This window comes from Solanum stenotomum, chromosome 3, assembly GCF_019186545.1.
Source record: "Solanum stenotomum isolate F172 chromosome 3, ASM1918654v1, whole genome shotgun sequence".
NCBI classification, from domain to species: domain Eukaryota; kingdom Viridiplantae; phylum Streptophyta; class Magnoliopsida; order Solanales; family Solanaceae; genus Solanum; species Solanum stenotomum.
Window position 1 is genome coordinate 32,724,443 of NC_064284.1, and position 21,434 is coordinate 32,745,876.

The 21,434-nt window shown below is 33.9% G+C and overlaps 1 protein-coding gene across 1 annotated transcript in view; it reads left to right on the forward strand.

Moving 5' to 3' along the window:
• Positions 1–2,427: 2,427 nt before the first annotated feature.
• LOC125859498 (kinesin-like protein KIN-7K, chloroplastic) overlaps positions 2,428–21,434 on the forward strand; it is a 44,585-nt gene continuing 25,578 nt past the window's right edge. Inside the window, exons 1-12 of the mRNA XM_049539267.1 lie at positions 2,428–2,641; positions 2,952–3,196; positions 3,276–3,373; positions 4,497–4,586; positions 6,045–6,097; positions 9,649–9,714; positions 9,790–9,843; positions 11,875–11,934; positions 14,291–14,369; positions 18,114–18,181; positions 18,308–18,370; positions 19,006–19,110. Of these exons, the coding sequence (XP_049395224.1) occupies positions 2,600–2,641; positions 2,952–3,196; positions 3,276–3,373; positions 4,497–4,586; positions 6,045–6,097; positions 9,649–9,714; positions 9,790–9,843; positions 11,875–11,934; positions 14,291–14,369; positions 18,114–18,181; positions 18,308–18,370; positions 19,006–19,110 (1,023 nt within the window). The 5' untranslated portion in view covers positions 2,428–2,599. The remainder of the gene's footprint in view (positions 2,642–2,951; positions 3,197–3,275; positions 3,374–4,496; positions 4,587–6,044; positions 6,098–9,648; positions 9,715–9,789; positions 9,844–11,874; positions 11,935–14,290; positions 14,370–18,113; positions 18,182–18,307; positions 18,371–19,005; positions 19,111–21,434) is intronic.

The window sequence follows — 21,434 nt, forward strand, 5'->3', positions numbered from 1 at the left end:
TTAAAAATAAAAATTCATCTTATTTAACTTAAAAATAAAACTTCCATTTTAAGTTAATTAAAATTAAAAGAAATTTTATTATTAAAGTTATCTACATTTTAATTGATATATAAAACATAATTTTTAAGTGAGTAATAAAATATTTAATTAAAAATATGCAATTTAGTAGTGGAGTGAACATTTTGAGAGAAATCAAAATATAAATAAACATGGCAAATAAATTCAACTTATATTATATTCATAAATAAAAATTGTATTTATAAAATAAAATTTTTTAATAGAAAAATATATTATCATAAGAACAACGAATAATTAAGGTTATGAATGTTATTATAAATGTTGTTAATTATGTTAATATACATGAATGTAAAGTGGTGGATCAAAGTGGGGTTTAAGGAGTATCTTTTGTTATTTTACCTACCTAATCCCAGGATAAGTTATATAAGTTATCCCACCCCAGGGAGGGATAACTTATCCCATAACTAATTGTTAATCTTGGGATAAGTTATACCACCTTTGACAACCAAACAACAGATTAAACACCACTTAAAAATTATCCATGGATTAAATCTTCTTGTCCATCACACCAAACGACCCATAATAGTACTATTGACTAATGAGTAATATCTGGACAAGAAACCTTAATGATACCACAACAATATACATATACTCTTATAGTATCATTGACTAATGAGTATTTTCTGAACAAGAAGCTTCGATAATACCACAACAATATACATATACTCTTATAATATCATTGTCTAATGAGTAATTTCTGAACAAGAAGTCTTAATGAACCAATACAGTATATATATATATATATATATATATTGATTTTGTATCAGTTAAATGAAATTATCACCCTTAATGATGCCAATACAATATATGATACTGATTTAGTATCAGTTAAGCAAAAATTATCAAATGGACAAGTAGACACTTAAACTTAAATAAAATTGAGCAAATGGACACATTCGTCCTCCATGGCACCCTGCATGACAATTTTGTATCCTACATGGCATCCTACGTGTATTATGCCATGTAGGACACTTGTGTCTACTTGTTCAATTTTATAATAGTTTAAGTGCCTACTTGTGCACATTCAAAGTTGGAGGGCATAGTTGTTCGTTGGCGCCAAGTTAAAGGTCATGTTTATGTATTATGCCTAAGAAATAATTACAAATTGAAAAGTTACCTATCATAATTTAAAATACCTTTGGGTGTAAATACTTCCGATTAATTATTTGATTTGTTGTAAATTAATATTTTACATTTAAAAGTAAACTGATAGGGATAAATATGCAATTTTCTATTTTAATAAATGTATAAGTGATACATACATTACTTGTTCCATTTCTATCCCGCATAAATTAAACATAAATTTTCTCATAGATTATGTAAAATTACAAAAACCACAATCAAATAACGTATAAAATTAATACATGAATAACTTTTATACAATATTTGGAAACCTGGCAACCAAATATTGTATAAAAATAATATATGAATAACTTTTATCCTATTTGCGAACCAAACATAGTACTCCATCCGTTACATTTTATGTGACACATTTTGACTTGACACATTATTTAAGAAGAAAAAAAAGACTTTTGGAACTTGTGGTCTAAAACAATCCGTGAATATTTGTGTAACTGTAAATCATTTCACTAGGCGGATAAAGAAAATTTTGAAGTTAAATTGTTTCCAATTATAGTAAGGTAACTTACTTTTTGAGACAAACTAAAAAAGAAAGAATGCCACATGAAATGGGACAAGGAGTATAAAATTAATGAGAAATTTTCGCAAATAGCCACTATAATAAACTTGATTATGCTCCATAACTATAGTTTGCATATTTATGACATGTGGGTATAATTTAAACTGTCTCGTTTATATAATTTAGGGATACATTTGTACAATTGAGCTATTTTTGTATAAACTCGAAATAATGAATATATATAAACGCAAACATTTGAAATTTAAACAATTATACAAAATTACATTATGCAAATTTATATTATACAAACGCGCAAATTATACAAACTCGAAACTCCAATCCACATAATAATCACTGAATGTTGATCTCAAATAATAATTAATTAAGACTATAACTATGATGACTAATTAATTAATATATATTTTCTTAACCATATAATTTTTAAGATTAATACATTGATAACTAATACGTATTATTCATTCATGAATAACTTTGAACTTACCTCATAACCAAACGGCCCACATAATTCTCGTCCATCTTTGACACAAGAATCTTGTGAACGAATATAAATTTGCTGTTATTGCCCCCACAATTTAAACAAAAAGGGAAACAAACCGCCCCCACAGTTTGTAAAAATTAACATATCCACCCTGCCAGTTTCCCCCTTCACTGTTTTCAACTCCTTTTTCTATTGACTTCATGAGTAGCACTATTTCCCACCCACTCTCTCTCTCTAGCCTACTCTATACCTACACACAGTTATCACACACAGCGCAATAGTGTGGGACTGTCCTTTTTCTGTCTCTTCTCCATTTTTCTCTCTCTACACACACGACAGTTATGGTGTCATTCTGCTAAACAGTAGAGTTGGTTTAAGCTTTCATGAAAGTAAGAGAGAGAGAAAAAGTGTGCATCGCTTCCAAGGTAAGCTAAAATAGTTAGAGAGAGAAACAGATTATCCAATCCAAACACAATCCTCTCACCTAAAAGTGATATTCAGAGAATAATGCTGTTTTTTCATCACCTACTTTTAGATCTTAAACTAAACTGAAGATGTATGTACTCTGATTAAGGTATTTTCCACCAATCTCAACTCTAAATGCATGTAGCAATTTTCAATTTTATACCCTTTCTTGTTGCTAATTTTTTGAGCTATTAATGTAGGTTTTGATTGTCTCTGTTTTTTCAGATTTTACATTTATCTGTTTTGTTTCTAATGGATAAATTTGTGTAGAAAAAAATGGCGACTAAACAAGCTTCGAAATTCCAGAAATTGAGCTCAAGAGTAGCGAATTCGCCTACCTCATCAACAACATCATCATCTAAGCAGTTTCCAGAACATTCTATAGACGGCGTGAGCTCCCCGGCTTCCTCATCAGCTAGGAGTAAGCCGCAGTTTTATTACTCGGAGAGTGTGTCAGTAGAGACGGAGAGACCCAAAGAGAATGTTACGGTGACAGTGCGTTTCCGACCTCTAAGGTGGAATTGATTTTACTCTATCAGTTTTGGAAATTGGCATAGTTTTTTTCGAAATTAATTTGGTCGTTAATGTGATTAGCCCAAGGGAGATTCGACAAGGGGAGGAAATCTCATGGTACGCAGATGGAGAAACTATTGTTAGAAATGAGCATAATCCTTCACTTGCTTATGCATATGGTATGTCTTGATGTATAGTGCTATTCTTTGTGTATTACATAGACAATGCATTGCTCTTATTTAGAAACATAAGAGTTTGGTTCCTTATTGCTTGGATGCTACTAGTTCATATCTTTCTATTTCCCTATTATTCAACCAAAAATGGTATTCAGTTAACTTAATTTATGACTAGAGTAAGAGTAAAAATATTCTTTTGATGGTTTATCAACTCCAAATCACTTTGTTAAGGCTAGATGTCTTTAGTATCTATTTAGCTGGCAGAATGCGTCCCCTCTACATAACTGACAATAGTTTGAATTTTGTTAGCTCCCTGGTTCAAAATAACCACTCATATGATGGAGCTAACTCTTTACATTTTGTAACGTCTTTTGTACAGCCATGCATCTTCTTGATGCCATCATATGAAGCTATTTACTTCATCAACAAAAGAATTGACCTTTTCTACTGATATTGAAATGTTTGTCAACTACGTCATAATATTATGAAGTGCAGCAGTACTTATCAAAGAATAAAATAAAATAATATATGTAGTGCAATAGTAATGTTTTTAACATACCTGAGCAAATGATAAATTAGCATGACAAATCAACAAATTGTAGATATCCTAATTTGCATTCAATGGTAGAAAGGAAAACTCAATCATATATCCAGTGATAACATTTTCAAATGATTCCGAAAAAAAAGTCACCAATTGCTTCATCTTGCATGCTGCTGAAGGTATATGAGTTCCTTGAGCTAGAAGGAACAAGAAGTTGAAACTTGAGCCACTTCGTCACTTGAGGTCATCTCAAGGAACTGGTCTGTGACTGAAAATTTAGCGTAAGAAGGACGCTTCAGCATCCTATATCAGACTTGATTGTTTGAGTCAGGTGTTTGATTGTTTATTGCAGCTTTAGTGTTTCACAGTAGTTAGACTGTTCGAGCTCACTATTCACTACCAGACTGCTTATTTCAGCAAAACCATAATCATTATTCAGTCTTAATTCTTTTTGTGTTTTGTGTCTGACAATTGTTTCAATAATTGATTGTGAGACATGCTTGTCTTGTGCATTATAATGTCTGGGTCCTTCTGTATCTAACTACTCTCAGAGGCTAACTAACAAATGTGGTTGACTCTCTACAGATAGGGTTTTTGGTCCTACCACCACAACACGTCATGTCTATGATGTTGCTGCACAGCATGTTATTGGTGGTTCCATGGAAGGCATAAATGGTATGTAGCTCTAATCTTATGATCAAGGATTATGTTTGCACAAGTAAATGGAGTTCATGTAGCATCGGATGTGCATTTGCTCCTCATGAACTACCATATTTTGCTTGCATATTTTTCTGATAATAGATACTTCAAAAGAATACAGAAAGCTAACAATGTTATAGTGGAATACCCATTTGATTTTGAATAAGTGCCTATCAAATGCAAATATCTGTGTTAAAGATAAGTGGTAGCCAGCATGAAACCTTTGCCATCTATGGCATGTCTTGTGGTTTTCAGTGAGCAAGCTACCAGAAAGTTAGTTGAGGAATGATATTTTTTCCATGGAATTTGACCTGTAGTTAGACCTCTGTTAGGTAGCTGGTTTATCTGTAGCAACCAATCCTTAGAGGGTGTTTTTCCTTGTCCAAAAGTAATTTCAGTTTCTCGAAAAGATCTCCTTATCTTTCTTTTAACCATGATGTCTAGGCTAACTTGGATGCATCTTGACTAATTCCACGGGTTCCTGCTACCTCCCACCAACACGGTAACTGCATCGATCAAGGCTTGGATAGGAAGAACACCTAATGTTTTTTGCCTCCGCTGGGATTGAACCAAAAGATCTTCTTATCTATGATCTTCCAAACTTCTTAATCGTAAGCAGCATCCATGACAATAACCTAAGTGTGCTGCAAGTACATAGTCAATAGCTTATTAACTTTACTTATCAAACCAAAAGAAAAAAAGAAAAAGAGAAGAAGAAAGGCAGTGTAAATAAAGAATAGCTTGAGCTGAAGGTGCAGTAAGGTTCCTGTAAATGATACACGGATTGAAACAAGGCTTTGCCAAATCCAGTTCTAGAATAACTATCAGTAACTGTGACATGAGAGAATTGGTGATTTTCGAGCAATATCAGGTCAAGCTTAAAGATTGAATGCTAGAATCCTAGTATGTAATGTAGGCGTAAGATATCTCTAAATTCAAAACACTACTTTACAAGATTTACCAACTTGACTGGGATCAAGGAGTTGTGATTCATAGCAAGTAGTGACATATAAACTGGTGCTGTGTTCAGTGTTCACCACTCTGAATTGCTAACAGGGAGAAATATGTGGTAGGATATGTAGCTTACTTCTTGCAGTAGTAATTGATCGTTTTTGTATAATGTATTGGATGAAATGTAAATTGGGAAAAGAGAACATAAATGATCCACTAGAGTGTACCTTTATATTGAGAACATTATTTGATTAACTCAGAATTGTTGTAATTTCATCCTACTCTTTCTTCTGAGACCAACTATCGTAATCATTTGTTATGAGAGCCTGTCATCCATTACCATATATACTGCTCCTTTTCATGTATTTATAGATCTCACAGTTTTACTGATTTTTGGAACGAGTTTCCTCCTTAGAGGAAATTTGAGATGCTGATAGTTCTCATTTACGGTCTGATATTCATCCTTGATGTTTTCAATTGCAGGCACGATCTTTGCGTATGGGGTTACGAGCAGCGGGAAAACCCATACCATGCATGTAAGATAATTGTTTCTACATTGTTGATTTTATCTACACAGAGCATGTCCTTTCCTCTTCCATCATGTATCTTTGTAAACATCCTTATGTGAGTGTACAGGTTGAACATGATTTAGGAGTGGAAGTTTATCTTTAAGGATCTTACATTTGGAAGAATGGAAATCCTATTTGATTACTTCTTCTAGCTTTATTTATTAGGTCTTGTGCATTTATTATTAGGTTTCCTCTTGCCCGTTCTTCTGGAAAAGAGTTGTGCATTGTCTTGTTTGTAGAAAGCTATATTTGTGCCCAAATAAAAAACATATGCAAGAATTGGACAGTAGAAGTTTGTTTTATCTCTAGTTAAACTTGCTACTATATATATGTGCTGCTATGCCGTTTAGACAGGGAATTATTCTTTTATTTTTGTGTAAACAGATTTTGATCGTAGTGTTGTGTGGATGATCTCATTAATCAAGTGTTTATGGATAAGTGCTACACAACTACATTATTACCTGTTCATAGCTGCCTAGTAGATCTATTCTTTGCTTTTCTTGCTTTGACATTATTCATTGGATATATTTTTAATGATTTCCACTTCGCGTGTGTGAATGAAATAAATAGCCATTTTCTCTCTAAAATTATGTATGGATAATAAGCCTATTGCAGTCATGCCACTCATGGAAGGTTGGACTGAGTAGATGCCAAAGGAAATGTAGACTATCACTAAAAGGAAAAAGAAAAATATCTAAAGAATACATATGAACTTACTTGACAAAAGAAAATATCTAAAGGAAACACGTTTTAACATATCATATTGAAGATCTATTTCAAAAAAAACATATCATATTGAAGAACTCAAAAACCAGGTGAACAAACGGGATTAGATGAAAGGTTGTTAATAGGTAAAACACTCCGTTCTTTCTTATTCTTTTAATGGCAATAGTAATACATTCATGCTAAAGAAAGAAATAAAGATTAAATTTGGCTAGAATCTAGTTATCATTGAAAGGATTTAAGATAGCTCAACTTTACTTTTTTGTAGTAAATATCCCCACACGAAAAGAAGGACCAGAAGCAGTAACAGATATTGAAACTGCTTAGTTCAGTGAATGGTTTGAAACTGATCATTGTGAAGGAACTTTTAAGTTCTCAAAATTTCTTGTAGGACTCCAGTGTTATGATAACAAGACTATGGTAAGATTGTTTCTTTTTGTAAAGTAAATAATTTATATTGAATATATAAGCTGTAACGTTAAGGGGGTATTTGGATAAGCTTTTTTAAGTGACTTAAAAGTCAAAAGGCAAAAGTAGGTTTTACTTTTTTCCTTTTTTTTTTTTTGTACTTTTTAAGCCTAAAGTATAGTTGCTTAAAAGCACTTCGTGTCTTTGCCAAACACCTCTAAAAATTAAAAAGCCAAAAACACCTAAAAATAAGAGGGTGTTTGGATTGACTTAAAAGTTGGTCAAACCTACTTTTAAGTCAGTTCTTGACTTCTAGAAGTGTTTGACAAATATAAAAATAACTTAAAATAAGTCAGGAAATGACTTGAAATAAGCTAGGAAGTGTTTGACAATATTAAAAATAACTTAAAATAAGTTAAAAATGACTTAAAATAAGTTAAAAACCAAAAGTAGGCCTCCCCCTACTTTTTATATTTCTACTTAAAAGTCATTTAAGTTTGACTTAAAAACTACTTTTTTTAAGCCAATCCAAACAGGATCTAAGTCAATCCAAACACCCTCTTTAAATCCCATATACAACCAATATACAAAGAAGTAAAGAATCTAAAAGTAGGGAACCTATGCTCTACCAAAGACTCCCAAGTTTCTACAGAAACAGGAACTTCATGGTGCATAAAAAAATTGACTAAAGGAGAGAAGCTATTCCTCAAATGTATAAAGCTGGACTCTATCCCTTCAAACAGCCTCCTATTTTTCTTTTGGATACGTGAACATTTTATAAGCAAAAGAAGCACCAAGATTGTGCAGTGATTACATCAGGAGCCTTACAAGTTTTTCTATTTCATATCCAGGAACCTTCCAAAAACTCAGTTCCTACCTACTCTAGCCTGGGAGATAACTGAGAATATCGAAGAAGCTCTCTACAGCATATACATTTTGCGTGTTGCACCAAAGGGCTAAGAGGAATAATAAATTGGACTTCAACTTGTGTGTGTGCTCTCTTTTGCCTTCAAAACATTTAAGATACCTTTATTTCCAAATGACCCACCAAATACTATTTTGCTGATAGTCTTTGATGCTCGCTGCTCCTTCCCTATTCAGAAAAATGGCAACTAAGGATGCTTTGAGTCTCTTCTCGAACTTTTGATTTCGTCAAATGGAGCTATTGTTTCCACACCTCTCCTTTAACCTTGTTCCAGTACTGTTGGAAGAAAGCCGAAAAGAAACCATCAGACCCCTAGGAGTTTTCTCTTGTTTACAGCTATTCACCACCTCCCTAACGTCCTCTTTCCCTATGCCCCTCTCCAGCCATTCCCTGGATGGGCTGGAAACAGTGGTGTTGCACTAGAATCCGTTACAAGTGCCGCGCATGATTGAGACTCACGGAAATTACTTCCTTCCTCCCGGTATGTGTCAGTGCGTGGCTGTTCCGTCTAGGAAGCCACTTCTGTGATTTGGTTGCCTGGATCTTCCGACACCTTGGATGTGGCCGGATCTACTAACTAGTCACCAGTTGTCTCCAATGTCTTTGGCTTTTGACTGTCAGGGTGAACTGTTATTCTCTCTCTGCAGCTTCTTGTCTCTTACTGATATTGCAGTTAAAACTACATTAGATCATTGTCTAACAGTACTATTTATGAAAATAAAGATATTTAATGATAAAATTGAAAAGTACATACTGGAAGATAGGGGTTTCTGTTGCTTACAAACATTTGAATGAGAAAAAAAATGAAGCCAACCTTCAGGAATCAGGAATAGACAGTGAAATCTATACCTGGGAACATTATGGGACAGTATACCATTCTGTCTAGTTCCTGAAATATCTGAACTCATGCGTCATCCATACTAGTGCTTTTAAAAGCAAAAAGCAGAAGAAAGCGACAAGGCCCATGGGGCTTGAAGTGAAGCACACAATTTATGGGAAAAATAGAAAGCATCTATGGGTTTAGTGCAAAAGAAGTTAAATTGTAATTAAAATAGCTAATTTCTGCATCCATTATCCAATGCCAATATTAATCCGACTCCTCAAAGTTGAAATTCAAAGAGGTGACGGATCCTTGTTGGGATCACTTAGTGCACCGCTGTTTGAAGCTCAAACTTCTCTAAAGTGGATGGGATCACCTATGATGCGTTAACCCCTTTTCATTGCTTTAAGTTACAACATGATGGCTTTTATTAAGGCTGATTCATTCTACAAGGAGTTCACAAATCTTTGAATTGCTTTGGAAGTGTAGGTTCACATGATAGGCTGGCTCTTTGTTTGCTTGAAATTGGAGCTGCTGTTACAGTTCCCTGTACATTATGCTATATAGAGGCATATCTAATCAACTTACTGTTCATTTGAGGAACGAATCTGATAATTCTACGTAACTTGTGTCTCATCATAGGGTGATCAAAGATCTCCTGGTATTATACCATTGGCTGTGAAGGATGCCTTCAGCATTATCCAAGAGGTACTTCTTGTTAGTGCAACCTTTTATGGATAATACTTCAATATAAATATGTGGCTGAATTTGTTGCTGGTTTAGACTCCAAGACGAGAATTTCTGCTTCGTGTCTCATACCTGGAGATCTACAATGAGGTGAGATTCCAACCATTTATGAAGAAATTGGCTGTTTCGCTTCAAGTTCGTAATTCTGCTCGGTATATGTGTAGTAAATGTCAACTGTTAATCCCTTTTCTTGATCTACTTTTTTTTTCTTTTGAAATTGGTAACTTTGTATATTTCTATAAATGATCAAGATCAAACAGTACAGTGGTTGTACTTGCACCCTAATGTCAAATAAAAGACTCTAAGAAACTGGAGCTATTCATGTGTTCTAGTGGGAGTCTAATACATCTAGAATTTCAACCATTCACCATTTCAACCGTTAATCCCTTTTCTTGATCTACTTTCCTTTTGTTGTTTATCCTAATTACTTGACCCCTTCTGATTAAATGATGAACTTTTTCCATATCCTTGATTTCCACCATTGTGGATAATGATGAAGTTTGATTTTTCATCTTTTCAACAAATAGCTACCATTAAATATAAATGCGGAATGCTTTAAGAGACCCTTGTACTTGTTCCGGTTTGTCATTCCCCCTGTACTCTTCAAAGTTTCATTTAAGCACCTGTAGTTGTTAAATCACACTTTTTTAAACCCTCCTTACGACCTTACCTTTCGTGCTCTTAATACATTCCGATATGAATGACAAATCAGTGGCCACATCGGATTTTCTATCACACGTCATATTAATTTATTAGTTTTATATTATTTTTTTATAAAAACAACTTTTTTGAATTTTCCCTTTTTCAATCCATCATCACCTTCACCACCTTAGGACTACCCCCACCCACCCACCATCTCCATTCTCCACCTTTTCCTTCACTGAACCTTCCTCTTCCTTCCACCATCTTCATCCTCTTTTGTTCCACCATTTTATTGTCAATTTTTTCTTTCAATAATAAAAAATAAAAGAGATTCACCAAAATAAATTTCCTTCACCCCCAACAGCAAAAATAAGATAAAAGAACGAAAAAATGAAGAAAGATTTCAGCTTCAACTTAACAGATTTAAAACCCTTTTAAAAATGAAAACCATCTTCACCGGCATCATAAACAAACAATTTCAGAACCTTTTTTCAAAATAAAATATAGATCTTCAGTTTGACGGTTTTCCTAATTGTTTTTCTCAAATATTGATTTCAGGTGGTGAAAATGGGGAGGGGGAAGAAAGGGAAAAGGGAGAAAGGAAAATGAAATGGGGGGAAGAACGGAGGGTGGAGTGGGAGAAAGAAGAAAGAGGTGGCAGATTTTTTTTTTCTTTTTTATTGTTGGTCTTTTTCTTTCCTTTTCTCATTTTAATCATTTTTAGTCTAAATTTTAATGTTTGCGCTCGTTATATGCGTGAAATTCACGCACTTGTTCCAACTCAACCATCAAATTGCCACATAGGATTTGTCAATGGTCATAGGGGTTTAAAAGACTGTGATTTAACAATTACAGGTGCTTAATTGAAACTTCAAAGTGTACAGGAGCTGGGATGACAAACCGACACAAGTACGAGGGTCTCTTAGGCCATTCCACCAAATAAAAATTCACATATAGATAAAACTCGAGAATGGTTTATAAGAATTCATCACGAATATTAAAAACTGAGTAACATGTATTTATTATGTAACACCGTTACCGGTCATACAAAAGCTGAAACAATTTTCTTTTTGAAAATTCTCTTTAATCTAAAAATGTATGGTGGAATGAGCAATAAAGCTATGACCCATACATTTCCATTTTCTGTTTTTTAGAAATAAGCTATCAATCATCTGACGTGTAAGCATGATTCATGTATAGTGTAACTTCATAAGGCTTTGACATAATCTTGATGATTCATTGAGTTGTTTTCTTTACACATTTAAAATATCCATGCATTCATTGACTACTAATTTCTTCTGTTTAACTGTGGTTTTTTTTTTTTTTTAAATTCTAATGCCTGAGCTGGGCGTTTTATTAATTAAATTAACTGTGATTACTTGAGAACTAAAGGGTTGATGCTTTCAGTTTGGGTTAGGTGTTTAACGTAGAAGCAGTTTTCTGTTAGTTGATTGTATCCGTAATGTCTGCTTTATTCAGGTTGTTAATGACTTGCTAAATCCAGCTGGACAGAATTTAAGAATCAGAGAGGACACTCAGGTTTTATTTCCATTAACATTCTTATGCATGTTCACGTAAACACTGCTGATAAACACCTAGTTTTCTTTATGATGCTGCATCAAATCATTAACTATATGACTTTCTTGTTGTTTTGTTAACTTCCATTCACTTGGCACTTTGCAGCTCTTGTTTTTTCTGCTGGTATCTCTTTAAATAAAAAGAAACTGCCACTTCTACATCTTGGAGGAAGTGCAGTTTAGTTTAGCATGATCAATCTATTCTTGGCACCTTCTTGGTTCATTTAATAGAATTTTACTTAATCAAAAAGAAAAACAAGGTTCAGGGATCAACCTATTGGACACATATATCTACGCATGTAAAATGTTGTGAACCTGCAGTGGAGAACAATCATAAATTACATGCATGAGTAGTTGCCTCCTTAGGAATGCTACATTAATGGCATTGTCAGCAGCTTGTTCCAAATACTAGATTTACCTCAGCAACAACAACACCTCAAACTTTATTGAAAGAAGATGCTGGTTATTGTGCATTATTTCCGTTGCTTGGAGTTTGGACTAATCATTGCCTCATTGGTTAGTAGCATTTACCATTACAGACCATGGAGCACGTGATAACTTGGGGGTTAAGTAGTTGCATGAACTACTTGGCTACTAAGATAACTTGGAAATTGAGAAATTTTTGCGGAGCAAAGCTACTTTTGAACTACTATTAAGTAGATAGTAAAAGAGACCTTTTGAACTCTGCTAGAAATTCTCCTTTTTTTTTCTGTTGAAATAAACCACTTCAGTGGTTATTTGATAGATAATGCAAAAAAGTATGAATATGGGAACTTGTTCTATCCCTAAGCTAAGAAGGATTGAAACTGTTCAAACCTTGACAGAAGTGTAGGTGCTAATCCTCTGGAATGTAAACAAAAGGTTTGTTCCTGCATCAGGGAACTCCTTTTATTTGCAATGTGAACCATAACTACTTTAACTACATGACTAACTTTACAAAGGTGTCTTCTAATTCTGGAAAGTATTTTGATAATTGAGGAATTCACTGTACTCCAACTTCGAAACTCGATGGATAATGGGTCTGTGCTTTACCCTTCTCCACTAAGTATTCGCCTGGTAAGATTTGAGCTAGTGACATGCGCCCCCCATACATCCGCCTTGTACTACCTTTTCCATTGTGAACAACTCGGCTAGCAATTTTTTTTTTTGGGGCTAGCAATTCTTATCAATCTAAAAGAACTCCTCTTAACCTTTCAATCTCTAAAATGGCTCAGCTAATGAGAGCTTTTACCTGCTATGTTGGAGAGAGTCTGGGAATATAACAGATAAATTATCTCTATTCATGAATACATAATCCCCATCTAAAGTGACCCAAGTTTGGCTTGAAGGATTTTTCTGGCACATAATAAAAATTGTGCGAGCCCCCTTGTGATAATAAGCAGGACAACACTAAGTTCACATAAATAATATATCTGCTGCAATGTATACATACAACTACCGATCTGATAAAGAATGTATACCACCACGGATACTTCCTCATTTAGATTAAAAAATATTTCGGCATATCAAGTGGTAGCGTCTTTCTTGACATTTAATGACTTGTACAAATCTAGGTGTTTGTCGGTTGAGAACAGAAGCTCCAGTGAAGGGGGATTGTACTTATATAACCGATATATATGTATAGAGTGACTAGCTGGATTGCTGTAGTTCACAACTCCATAGTAATGTTGATTGGATATAAATTAATTTAGTATTGCGGGAATTTTGAAAAAAGCAGTACATCTATGGTTCTATTGTGAGCTACAATCTAGGTTCCGTTTGCTGCTTATACCTTATTTAATGTCACTGTTATCTAACATCACAATTGTACTCGGTTAGTGCAGACATTAAGCAATATATTGGTTATAGCACCTCTAGGGTCATTCTCTTATTGACTTCTTCTGGGTTCTCCAGCCAGCGTTCTGTATCAAATGCTACTAAGCATACTCCTGATGGGATGGTCAGGGTGTAAATTCTACAATAAGGGCCTTCTCCTACAAGCCAAACTCACACGCTTATACATCCAGACTCCAGAGATTGGCATTTGTTGAGCTTCTAGCTGCTTTAAACAAAGCATTAAATGCTAATTTTTTCAATCTGCAGTGGTCTTTTTTTAATTAAAGTAATTTGCAGTGTTCCTGTTAGTTTGTAAAGTATTGGTTATGCTTGGTTTTTGTAAAGTATTTGCCTATGCTCATTTTTCTCCATCCTAAGCTATTTTAGTATGTTGAACTCTTTTATTTGATGTTAACCACTTTGAAATTATGTAGTACGCTGCCCTTCAACATCCTAATTTCTAAATAAGTGTTCTCATTTGCTGTTCTTCTTATTGATTTTAGGGGACCTTTGTGGAAGGAATCAAGGAAGAAGTTGTTTTGTCCCCTGCTCATGCTCTATCCCTTATTGCTGCTGGGGAAGGTATGAGCTTATGCTTTTTTCTTTTTTTTTTGATGTCAAGGGAAACCCGCAGCCGCTACCCTTTGGGTGCGCACAGGGTAAAACCCCTGCTCCTATTCAATAGCTCGCAAACCACATAGGAGAGGTAACCCGCACTAAGCAAGCCCGGTGCGACGAGCTCGACCCAGAAGGCAAACCCCTTGCTTTCGCTGACAAGGGGTTTCAAACTTGAGACCTCCAACATGGAAGTCCCAAGCCCAAACCACTGAGCTTATGCTTTTATAAGTCAGTATAACTATCTTCAACAAAGAAAATATAAATGGAAATGTTTCTGTTAGAGTTAGAATAGGAATAAGAATAGTATATAGATTCCTACTTGGATAAGGATTGTAATGTAGAGTCTATAATGCAATAATGTAGATATGAGTTCAATAATATTTCTCTTACCCTTGTCAGTATACCCATGGGTGGGATGTAAGTTTCCAATTCATCATTTTTTGGATGATGAATTTTTTTTGGTGTGAATACAAAGTTACCCTTGCCTCTCAACAAAAAAAATTTCTCTTATATTTCTTACATGGTATTAGAGCATTGGTGAGAAAAATCAGGTGAAAGAAAATTAGGTCAAAATTACCACCATGCATCAAATTCCTGTAACTTTCTAGGGTTGTTTTGTGTCAACCCCGTATTTGTGAGTGTTGTGTGTAAACCAACACCACCACATGGTCCCCTACCTCTTGTGATCATAACCCACAAAATTCCACCAGCACAAAACCTTCCACACGCCATTAGAAGCAGCTTTCTCCAGTGAGATGTTGAGATCTACTACATGCGCTAGGCGCTGAGCTTATTTCGGCCACTTTTTCGGATAGTATCACTGTGCATCATTCCAGTGAAATCAGAAGTCACTGTGCAAATTCTGGTGACTATGAGAACTTATCTTTGTTTCCGTTGGTGTTTGCAAAATCCAACACCACCATAAGGTCCAGCAACCCCCGATGACCAAACCCCAACCACCGTCGCTGATTTAGGGTTCCAATGACCGCGTCAGTACCACAGTCGGTGTGTGAGTGTTGCGGCTAATTTTTCAGTGACTTGTTCAATATCGACTGACTCTTGATTCCGGGACTATCCATATATTTATACCTGATTTTGAGCACTTTTTGGCGACCACGAACACTATTTCCGCCATATTTGAGTTTTCTAATAGTGTTTAGTGTTTTCTCTTTATTTCAGATTCACTTTTTTTCAAGGGTTTACTCAAATATTTGGGTTGGATGACAGTGATACTCTCTTCAGTGACTAAAATAGCATATGTCCACCATTTTCTATCTATGGTTGTCGTTCATCATTGGCCTCTTCATTAGTTGGACATTAAGAATGCTTTTCTCCACGGTGATCGTGGGGAAGAAGTCAAAATATAGCAACCACATATTATATAAAGTTAGCTTCAAGTAAAGAACCACTCAAACCACTCTTCGAGAATCGAGGCCATGATCATATCATTGGATATACAAACGTTGATTAGGCAGGATGACCTTCTAATAGACGTTCTACACCCGAATATTGTGTTTTAGTAGGAGGTTATTTGGTCTCCAGGAAGAGTAAGAAATAGAGTGGTTGCTCGATCTAGTGTAGAAGTCAAATATCGAGCAATGGATGTCGCATCTTGTGAGTTAGTTTGGATTAAATAGTTGCCGAGAGAACTAAAATTTGGAGAAATTGACCCAATGGAACTTGTGTGTGATAACCAAGAAACCTTTCATATCTTATCAAAGCCGGTATTTCTTGAGAGGACTAAGCACATTGAGATTGATTGTTACTTTGTTAGAGAAAAGATACCCTCGAGAGATATTGTTGCAAAATTTGTGACGTCGATTGATCAACTTGCATATATCTTCACCAAGTCCCCCACTAGTCCTTGTGTTAGTTACATTTGTAACAAGTTCGGTACATATGACTTCTATGCAACAGTTTGAGGGGGGAGTGTTAGAATTAGATTAGGAATAGGAATAGGAATATGAATAGAAATAGTATATATAGAATCCTACTTGGATGAGGATTGTAATGTAGTGTCTATAAATAGGGCTCAGTGTAATAATGCAAATACATAATTCAATACTTCTTTTCTTTAAAAAAGAATGACCTGCTTTCCTTTTTCATCTGCTTAATATTGTGGTCTTAAACATGCCAAGTCAAACTAGACCATTCTTTTCGAAACGGAGGGAGTAATATCTCATCTACTTTTGTATCCGTGCAAAAGCACACAATTAACTGATGTTGATCAACAATTGTCCACATTTTACACTAAGATACCAAACCAGTTTTTTTCTCCATCGATGGGAAGTTCCTTCACTACAAGTTAAGAAACAAAATTTTGCTAAACATATCATGCCAAAAGGAGCATATGTATATTAGTAATGTTTCCTAAATTGGATAATGCCAAGAGGAGCATATCAATTCCTTAAACTAGATACTCTAAACAAAATCAAGTGGTACAATCATTACAAACATCCCATTAACACATTCAAACCATATCAGCAATATGTTGGCTATTAGACAGCGACTTGCTCGTCGGATCCTTCTTATACATATGCTTCTTTCTACCTTTTCCCTTTTTTACAGCCTCAAGTTAAATACATAATGGACACATTTCTAATGGCTAATAACAAAGTGGGACCCTCAAAACAGTCCACCACAACCAAAAACTTGGTGTACTGCCACACCCTCCATTAACAACCCAAAACAGCCACAATCAACCCCTCCCATGAGGCTTCCAATTTTAGAGACAACAATACATATAATACAGCTCAATCACAAAAAGAAAAACTTGAACTCATGGCTTTTGATCACCGTCCCATGAGTTCGTGCAACAATTATGTCTACAATCGTTTCTTTCTTTTTATAAACAATAAGGGAGGGTGGGGGAATATTCTTGTCAAGTTTGCTGAATGACTGCTCTCAAATGGCAAGTTCTTTCATTAAATAGAAAGAATTTTGATTTTCATGCCTTAAAATCTGCTATTTACACTCATAAATATTTGTTCTTCCAAATTGTAATATCTTTGAAATATGCTACATTAATCCCTGATATCTCCTATATATGGAAAGCAATTGACTCCATAACCACAAGTGGGGTCTGGGGAGGGTAGGTGTACTCATACTTACGGTGATTTTAAGTTAGAAAAATATTTTTATTAATTGCACCTATTGATTTTTTTTATTAATTGCACCAAGGCGGTGCCAAATTTTACGACCTATATATAAAGGAACACTTACATCAAACATATAAAAATAACAATAAAGGCTGTTGATCCTCCTTGTCGTCTTCTCAATTCCTTTGTGAAGTACATTCTATTAGGAATTGTTCATCTCTTTTATGTACTTCATTAGAGTTTACAGTTATGTATTACTCCCTCCATCAAGGGCTATACCCAGCTGATACAGAGACCTGATATATACAAAGTTTGTACATGATAACTATAGGAGATAAAATAGGATAATGAAGTGATTGAGATAAACTCTTATTCTAGAAACTAAAAAACAACTAAAACAAGAATAAGCTAAAACGTAGGATGAATATTCAGTCGTTATTAGCTATATATCATTTAATTAAGGGTAAACGAGGAATTTCTAAGTTGAATTGTTCTAATTATGGAAAGTTGACATTATTTTTGGGACTGACAAAAAAGGAAAGGGTGCCACATAAATTAGGATAGAGGGAGTATGCTTTCAGTTTTTTTAAAATTGGTTTTCTGCTTGCAGAGCATCGGCATGTTGGTTCGACAAACTTCAATCTACTCAGTAGCAGAAGTCATACAATATTTACGCTGGTATTTTATATTTTCACTAATGAACTATAAATCCGTGATTCATTATGCTATTTGATATTTACTTGCATATAGAGTTTCATTGAAACAATGTGTATATTGTTATTTTAGCTAACTTTCTTTTAACAGACAATAGAAAGTAGCCCCTGCGATGAATATAGTGAAGGAGGGGCAGTTACCTTGTCACAGCTGGTAAAAACTCTGCTCTAGACTTGTTAGACTTCAACATAATCACTTTGAACAAATCATACATTCCTTACATCTTGTTTGGATGGTTTTTACCTATTGTATTATGTTGTATTATTACTTCAAATACAATATATGTTTTGATTATTACTTCAATCTTTTTGTATCATATTGTTAAATTCGTTGTTTTGTAACAATCAAAGTGCCATTCTATGTAACAACTGATTTGGCGTATGTGTTATTACCTTTTTTTCTTGTTCTCATTTTGTCCGTACTTATTATTTAATAATTCTATTGTACCCTGCACCCATCTTTTTTTACAATACCTTCTCATGCCCAACTTTTTCTTTGTAATATTGTGAGTTTATTATTCATATTGCTAGTGTGTTATATTATGAAATGATAGAAACGATACGATCTGTCATCATTTTATGTATCAAAACAATATAATACGATACATCATGAAACAATGCGTAACAACCATCCAAACAAGATGTTACTGACTTAAACTAGTCCTCACTTCCTAACAACTAGGTTCAAGTTTTGTTATTTGTCTCAAAGAGTTCATCTTCATTTTGATTGAGAACTTCTAACTCTTCATTTCCAACTTTTCTGTTTCTTGATAAAAAATATGCTTGCAGCACCTTATTGATTTGGCAGGTTCTGAGAGCTCAAAGGCTGAAACCACCGGTGTGCGCCGAAAGGAGGGATCTTACATCAACAAAAGCCTACTGACTCTTGGAACTGTAAGGACCCAAACAACTTTATTTTATCATCAGTGAAATAGTTTTTCTGGACTAATATCATCATTTTTGACATTTCTGTAATAAAGTAGCTTAGTTATTTAAGAGAAATTTATATACAAGAAAGTACCCATTTTTATGATCAGTCATCAGGTATATTGACTTGACATTCTGTTAGAATAGAAATAGGAATATGAATAGTATATAAAATCTTACTTGGATAAGGATTGTAATATAGTGTCTATAAATAGGGCTTAGTATAATAATGTAGATACACAATTCAATAATATTTTTCTCTTATATTTTGTGACATGGCATCAAAGCCAAGTTGAGAAGCATTCGGGGAAGAGAAAGTAGTCACCGTGCGTCTTTCTAGTGACTCTTCAATTTTGATATGTGTAGTTCCACTTCTGATTAGTGTTGTGCGAAACCAACCCGACGAAGAGGTCCAATGTCTCCCTACGACTAAACCCCAACCAACGCCACCACAAACTGACCTACCACGCTCCGCCCAAGAGGTCGTCACATTCGGTGAGATTTAGAGCAGAAGCAGAATATCGAGCAATGACTATAGCAACTTATGAGCTAATTTGGCTTAAATAGTTGCTTAGGGCATCTCCAATCCTACACTCTATTTTACTCTCCAAATATAGAGTTCTCTATTTTTTCATACAACCAACTCCAACCCAATTCTCTATTTTACTTTCTAAAAAAGAATCTTTTTCTCTCTCCTCAATTTTATATTATTATTTCTATTTCATTCTTATTTTCTTATTTCATAATATAAATCATTTATTTCTTTTTCCTAATAATTACTTTATATAATTTTCATGTAATATAAAATTTAGAGAAGAAAATAAAATTTTAATGACAGATTTAGAAGCTATTAGTGATCCAAATGTTCGTGATTACCTGCAACAACGAATACTTGAAAAAAGAAACCGACAATCACAACCGCAATCACAACAATTCTCTTGATCATATCCTAATTTTTTCGAATAGTGCTAAATCTGGAAACGACCTACCAGATTACTAAATTATTATTGTGATAAATTAATTATTATGTTATGTATTGTATTGTTTTTTATCTTTATTATGTTATGTATTGTATTGTTATCTTGTATTTAAATTATCATATTATGTATTGTATTTTTAAATTAAACTTTTCATCTTATTATTTTAATTTTGTGTATTCTTTATAGTTAAAATTAATAATAAAATCAAATTATATTATTGACGAAAATTAGAAAAATTAAAATACTATTAATTCGGGATGGAAGTAGTATATATTAAATAATATATTTTTAAAAATATTATATTGCATTTAAAAAGAATTATGAATATTAGATATTTATTTAATGAAATTATATGTAAAATAATATGCTAATTAGAAAGTAATAGAAATAATAATAAAATATTGGAAAAGTGAAATAGAGAGTGTGAATAGTAGTTCTCCAAATTTGGAGAACGATTGTTCACCTCTCTAAATATGAAGAATAGAGAGTGATATGGAGGTAGGTTGGAGTGCCCACTCTCTATTTTATTCTCCAATTATAGAGAATGGAGAGTAAAATTGAGGTGGGTTGGAGATGGTCTTAGAGAACTAAAATTTGGAGAAATCAGTCAGAACTCAGATGGAACATGTGTGTGATAACCAAGTACCCCTTCATATCACATCAAATCCGGTATTTCATGAGAGGACTTAACACATTGAGCTTAACTATCAATGATAGTGAAAAGTTACTCTAAAGAGATATTGTTACACAATTTGTGAAGTCGAGTGATCAACTTGCAGATATCTTCACCAAGTCCCTCACCGGTCCTCATATAAGTTACATCTGTTACAAGCTCGGTACATATGACTAGTATTTTGTTTAAAGGGGAGTGTTAGAATAGGAATAGGAACATGAATAGTATGAAGAATCCTACTTGGATAAGGATTGTAATGTAGTATCAATAAATAGAGCTCAGTGTAACAATGTAGATATACAATTCAATAATATTTTTCTCTTATATTACTCACAATTGTAATGTTCACAAAGGACAAAAGATTTTAAAAACCCGGAATTTTTGATGATTTATTTTTGAAGTACCAAACTATAACATATCATTTTAAGTTTTTGATGAACAAGGTCAAGTAAAAAGAGGTATGTCGTGTGTATTGGTAATTGATGATGTTAGAAATGGAATAGGTATATACAATCCTACATATAATAGGAATATAAATAGGAATAGTAATAGGAATATGAATAGTATATAGTTTCCTACTTGATAAAAGATTGTATTGTAGTGTCTATAAATAGGGTCTCTCTGTAATAATGTAGACA